This window comes from Carlito syrichta, unplaced genomic scaffold, assembly GCF_000164805.1.
Source record: "Carlito syrichta isolate Samal-C Ts95f unplaced genomic scaffold, Tarsius_syrichta-2.0.1 Scaffold309086, whole genome shotgun sequence".
In the NCBI taxonomy this organism is placed as follows: Eukaryota; Metazoa; Chordata; class Mammalia; order Primates; family Tarsiidae; genus Carlito; species Carlito syrichta.
In genome coordinates this window covers 30,552-36,835 of record NW_007253182.1, presented here as the reverse complement: position 1 = coordinate 36,835, position 6,284 = coordinate 30,552, and the positions used below count along the sequence as shown (strand labels likewise).

Sequence of the window (6,284 nt, the reverse complement as noted above, 5' to 3'; positions counted from 1 at the left end):
CTTGATAAGGTCTGCAGCAGTCGGTTTCTGACAAGTTGAGGCAAACTAGGATTCCTGTTGTTCTATGAAAATCCAGGAAGTTAAATTGGTAACACAAACACATTTTTTAAATATATTTCTGGGTGGAAGAAAACTCCATTTAAAATTACTCAACCATAGCTGAACTTATGAGTATACATAATTAAAATGTGACTATAATTGGAATGTACTTAATGTTTTACTAGATTGTGAAATTTTATGCTTAAAGTTGGCAATGATAAAAAAAATAAATTTTAAACAACGAAGAAGAAGGTGGTTTGGGGGAAGGAATGCTAGATTTTAGTGAAGTTATAGATGGATCAGTTAACTTATCTAACATTTAGGATTGCACAGCAGGAGTTGGTAAAAGAGCAGCGAACTCGAGTGACTCTAGGAGGGGAAGGGCAATGTGTATTAGTGTGTGGGTTCAAGATAAAAAGTTGGAGGGCAGAGTTTTTGCCTTATATGTTAATTTTAATTAACAGGCATGAAGGGGGCTAGGATCCACAGTAGACACATACCATAGTGACAGGATAGTGGTAGGAAAGACTAGGATGGGGTAAAAGCACTGCCAGGCAGAAATACTGAGCAGAATGTTTGTTATTATTTATGTTTCTGTAGAAATACCAAAAACAAAGTTTCACTTGGATTGTCCAGGTGCCATAACAGCTATGACAACTCCTGAGAGTGGATTATCTTTTTTTTTTTTTTTTAAAAAGCATTTCTTGGCCGGGCTCGGTGGCTCAGCCTATAATCCCAGCAATTTGGGAGGCCGAGGTGAGTGGATTGCCTGAGCCTGTGGGTTCGAGACCCGCCTGGGCAACTTGGTGAGACCTCATCTCTACAATAAATCAAAAAATGAGCCACGCGTGGTAGCGTGCACCTGTAGTTCCAGCTACTTGGAAGGCTGAGGCGGAAGGATCGCCGGAGCCCAGCAGGTCGAGGCTGCGGTGGCTGGGAGTTGGGTGAGACTCCAACTAAAAAAAAAAAGCATTTCTTGTTACACAGAATAGTGTTAAGCTATCTCAAATTTGCTGTTCAAGTTGAGCAGAAGAGGAGCACAGGACCCAAAATTTCCAGAGATAGTTGCAATAGTGTGAGCTGATCACCTTTCTTGCTCTCCTGCTAGACCATTCCTGGAGCCCAGCCCAGAGGATGGAAACTGAACCATAGTTTCCTCTAGTTTGTGTAGGTGGTGAAGGCTGAAGTTTTTAGCTTGGGTACTATTTGGGGTCCTAGGCTCACAGTTTTTCTTCTTGGTTTTCTGCCTCATTAGACCGTCTTACCAAAGGCTTTTAGAAAGTGTTTACTGTCATGGGGCTGACCACCAACTTTTACAATCCTACTCAGAAACACAGCAAGGGGAGCGGGGTCAAGTCCCAAGGGTTTAAGTGATCGAATAAGGCTAAACTAGAAAAAAAAAGAGGAATATCCATGATTGTGACTATATAGTTGTAGAGTACCTGTTTCAGCAATCCTATTTGATCTGTAAAATTATAGACAATGTATGAATACCAGGTCTTCTTTTTCAGAACTGTTTAAATTATGGACACAAAAAGTAAATAATTTACTTTCAGCGTTTATTGTCCTTCCTGTAATGTTAATCTGTTGGTAACTTATTAATCATAATGTTTTGTTCCATTTCTAAAAGTATATAGTGTGTTATGTGTCATTTATGCCTCAGAATCCAATGTCTAATTCAGTATTTTGATGATAGAGAAGATATGCACAAATATCTACTACCATTATTTTTTCATTAAAAATAAGAAAGATGGCCAAGCACAGTGGTTCACGCCTATAATCCCAGCACTTTGGGAAGTCGAAGTGAGAGGATTGCCTGAGCCCATGGGTTTGAGATCAACCTGGGCAACTTGGCAAGACCTCATCTCTACAATAAATAAAAAAATTAGCTGGGCATGGTGGCGCATGCCTGTAGTTTCAGCCATTTGGAAGGCTGAGGCAGAAGGATCGCCTGAGCCCAGTAGGTCGAGGCTGCAGTAGCCAGGAGCATGCCACTGCCCTCCAGTCTGGGTGACAGAGTGAGACTCCAACTCAAAAAAATAAATACATAAAATCTTTTTATTTGCAAAACTCAATCAAAGGCTTTTTAATATAAATTTAAGGATAATTAAGCTGTTTTATTTGCTTCAAGCTTTAAGATGATTCCACTCAATTTATAAAGGTTCATTTGTCTTTGGTCACAGCTACCTTGTAACTCTTCAGAGTTGCATATATAATTGTATGTGTGTACATATATACCATATGGGCATAAATAGAAATAAAATGTGTATGAGTGTATGAATAAATATGTGTGTAATGTGTACATATCTATATATAGAGAGAAAAGTGAAAATAAAATATCTTTGGAAAATGTGATAGTCCTATGGTTTTTATAAGCTATTTTAAGTTGCATTTCACAAATGCAGAAATCAACGTGTAGTTCATATGCTCTCTAATTTACTTGAACACCTGCCCATGCATTTATGTTCTCTTTCTATGAATTTCCCTTGGAATTCCTGAAACCACAATCATTGCTCTGGTACCCAAACCCCAGAATCATGAGCTCTTGATTTCTTGAATCTGTCTGCTTCTAGATATGTGTGTTTATCTTCTATTATTTAACCAGTCTTGCCTATTAAGAGTGGCAAAATGTGACATATCAGTTAAGTACAGGTTTTTAAGTCAGACTTGCAGTGTGTTTTCTTGAGGTCTGTTCTGAGTCTGACGCTGTTATTTCCAATTCAAGTTGGGGGTGGAGGTGCAGTCAAGGACTTAAAAGCTAGAGAACTAAGGAGTTAGGCCATTCGCCTGAAGCTGAGAAATACAAGAGAATGGTTGGGATGGAGTGACTTTGGTTGATATTCCAGAAAATTGTGATAGTTGTGAATTCCGTGGTGTCTGTTGAGGGAAAAGTCCTCATTTGAGGAGAGGAGACTTTGTTGCCTGAATGTAACCAGTCACCAAGGACTAGATTCTGCTGAAGTTATCATGAAGCCAATTGAATGAAGGAGAAATTGGAGGAAGGGCACTATTCAACTTTCCTGCTAAAATCACGTGATTGGTTGAATGGTCTTTGAAAGTTCATAATACAAACACTTAACGAAAATGTGTCACATTTAGAGTTTGACCATATTTTCTTCTCTATTAGTACGGTGTCTCCATGACTCAGAAACAAAAGATTTTGATTTTACAGTTAGTAACCACCCATAAGGAAATAGAGGAGAAGATAATATAAGTACAGTGTCTGCTAAGCCATAAATTGTATGAAAACAGAGCCCCAGCCGGGCTCGGTGGCTCAGCCTGTAATCCCGCGCCTTTGGGAGGCTGAGGTGAGTGGATTGCCTGAGCCCGCGGGGCAGGAAGACCTCGTCTCTACAATAAATCAAAAAATCAGACAGGCGTGGTAGCGCGTGCCTGTAGTTCCGGCTACTTGGAAGGCTGAGGCGGAAGGATCGCCAGAGCCCAGCAGTTCAAGGCTGCAGTGGCCACTGCACTCCAGTCTGGGTGATACAGCCCAACTCAAGGGTAACACAGGAGATGCTCGATAAATATTTAGAGGTGACTAGAATGGATAAATGACCGGAAAGAATGTGAAGAAGTAGGAGCCAAACCATTTGTGCATATGTTGAGATTACTCAGGCCTTATTAATTAACAGGTAACAAAATTTAATGTTAGTTTACTGTAATTGAATGTTATGTTCTTTGGAGGTTGAAATCAGTCATATTTTAAAGATTCCTATGGTTCAATCTTATAAGTGTAATTCCAGAGTAAGTATTAAAAAGATAAATAAATACAAAGTGTATGCATTATTTTAATATTGAAAATAATAAGTCTTAGAGCAATGATTATGATTATAGATATCTTTGAAGTCACCCATAATCCTGCCATTCCCATCCCCACTTTCTACTGGTTTTATGTACCTCTTTCTTCATAATCTATGTGTGATTTTAAAACTCTTTTTTCTAACACCAACAAAGTATGGAACTGAACACTGGTAAGGCATATTTTATTTTATTTTATTTGAGTCAGAGTCTCATTCTGTTTCCCAGGCTGGAGTGCAGTGGCACACTCACGACCACCGCAGCCTCGACCTCCTAGGCTCAGCATAAGCTTTTGCCTCAGCCTTCCAAGTAGCTGGAACTACAGGTGCATGTCATCATGCCCAGCTAATTTTTCTTGATTTATTGTAGAGATGAGGGCTCGCCAAGTTGCCCCGGCTGGTCTCGAACCCATGGGCTCAGGCAATCCTCTCACCTCGGCTTCCCAAAGTGCTGGGATTATAGGTGTGAGCCACCACACACCTGGTCAGGCATATTTTAAAAACTAGAAATTCAGCGCCAGTGACTCAGCTGTCTCATTTTATCCAAAAGAAAATTTGTTTGGAACAGGATTCTATTCCAAATTATCTCTGATAACAGGCACAGCTTATGCTAAGTGGAAAATTTGCTTTACCTATTTCAATACAGCCTAAGATCACACAAGTGGAAATTATCGAAGTACAATGCATTTTTTCTAATATATATTTCACTTAAGCAGATATATGTTTACCTCCTTGAATTACAGACATGCAAGTGAATGCTTCTTATCCAGAGACAAATTTGCCAGGTGGGTATCATCCTCCATATTCATCAGCAGCATTTCAAGGTAAAACATTTGATTAAAGAAGAAAAAATAAAATTAATTAATATTCCAGAGAGAATGAGCGAGAGAGATAAATATGTGGGTATGCCTTTATTTTAGTAATTATTTTCTTAAAATCACATTAATGAAACTTTGGCAACCTAACTGCTTTTGATTTATTTTATTTTACTGTGTATTTTCCATAGAAGTAATTTGTATTTATACAGGACAGTAAAGATGTAAAGGATAGCACGTAAAACATTAGTGAGTTTACACTTAACAAATGAAATTCAAGGCTATACATAAATCCTAAAATACAGATGTTAAGTAAAATATTTTTTTGATCCTCCATCTCTTCTGAAAATTGCAGTGATTTAGTCACATTTAGGAAATTTACTCCTGGGTGTTTCTGAGTTATATAGTAGCTGAGATTAGTTATATAAAATCACAAAAAAGTGATAAAACTGCTTAAAACTGGAAGCGATAGAAATATAGTTACCTGGAAATAATTCTCATTTTAGTTTTGTAACATATATGAAAGCTTTATTTTTACATTCATGCTGATCCATGCCTTGCATTTGTAAGAAAAGTGAGTCATGTCACTACATACTAGGGATTACATTTTTTTCTTTTAAACCAATGCATAAAAGAATTCGGAAAATTTCATTTAGACAAACGCAGTTATCAAAATTACTAAAACTATGAATGGCAGAGTCCATGGTGTCCCACATTTGCAAGGAAGCAGGCTACTCACATCTCTAAAGAGCCTCCTGGGAATTTAGGATCCCAGTGAATACGTATGTTTTAGATGAAAAACATACGTATTTGCTTTTTTCTCTGAGCAAACAAAGCTGCTTAGGAGCTGAATTTCCTGTGTAATTATCTAACCAGAAACCTCCCCATGGGTACTGAATCTTATCCATATGTCTATCATTAAAAGAATATAAGCTAGATAAGCTCTAAGACTAAGATAGTGGTTTTTAACTGTGGTTGCACTATATCAGCAAGAAACGCTTAAAAATAATAGTGCCAGGGCACCATCCCCAAAAAATTAAATCAGAATTTTTGGTGGTGGGACTCAGGGATTGGAAATTTTTTTAATACCCTAGGTGATTCTCTTATGAAGCGAGGGTTGAGAACCTCTGCTCTGAATTCTTATTAGATTGTTGTTTAGAAAATAATTAGCAAGTCTATGATATTCACCCAAGGTACTTATAAAATAATTTAATCCACCCTTTAGCTAATTAAAAGTAGATATACATACATAATTAAATTGAGCTAAAATCAGACTTGAGAGTTTACTAAAAGAAAGTTTGATTTTGATTCTCGAATCTGAGACTACACATAGCACAGATCTTGAGATGACAATGATGCTGACAATAATGACGAGTTAAAATTGAGAGCTTGCTAATATTAAATCAACTAGGCTTTATATAAATGTGACTGTTTAAATTGCAGGTAATTCTGTATGTTTAATCCATGGATTTGAGAAGGAATCAACCATATTCTCAGTCAGAAAATCTTGAGAGGATTATGATGATATTAGTGATGTAACCAATTAACTTGTTTCTTCTCATTCCCACTGGCTTGCCAGTAGTCTGGTCTCTGCACTGAAGCCATTGATCTTTTTTTTTCTTTTTTTTTT

General features: G+C 37.5%; 1 protein-coding gene across 1 annotated transcript in view; it reads left to right on the top strand.

Annotated features, from left to right (window-relative positions):
• The first annotated feature begins 4,587 nt into the window (after nucleotides 1-4,587).
• Nucleotides 4,588-6,284, top strand: part of LOC103269101 (phospholipid scramblase 1) — a 21,725-nt gene continuing 20,028 nt past the window's right edge. Inside the window, exon 1 of the mRNA XM_021716891.1 lies at nucleotides 4,588-4,663. Coding sequence (XP_021572566.1) covers nucleotides 4,595-4,663 — 69 coding nt within the window. The 5' untranslated portion in view covers nucleotides 4,588-4,594. The remainder of the gene's footprint in view (nucleotides 4,664-6,284) is intronic.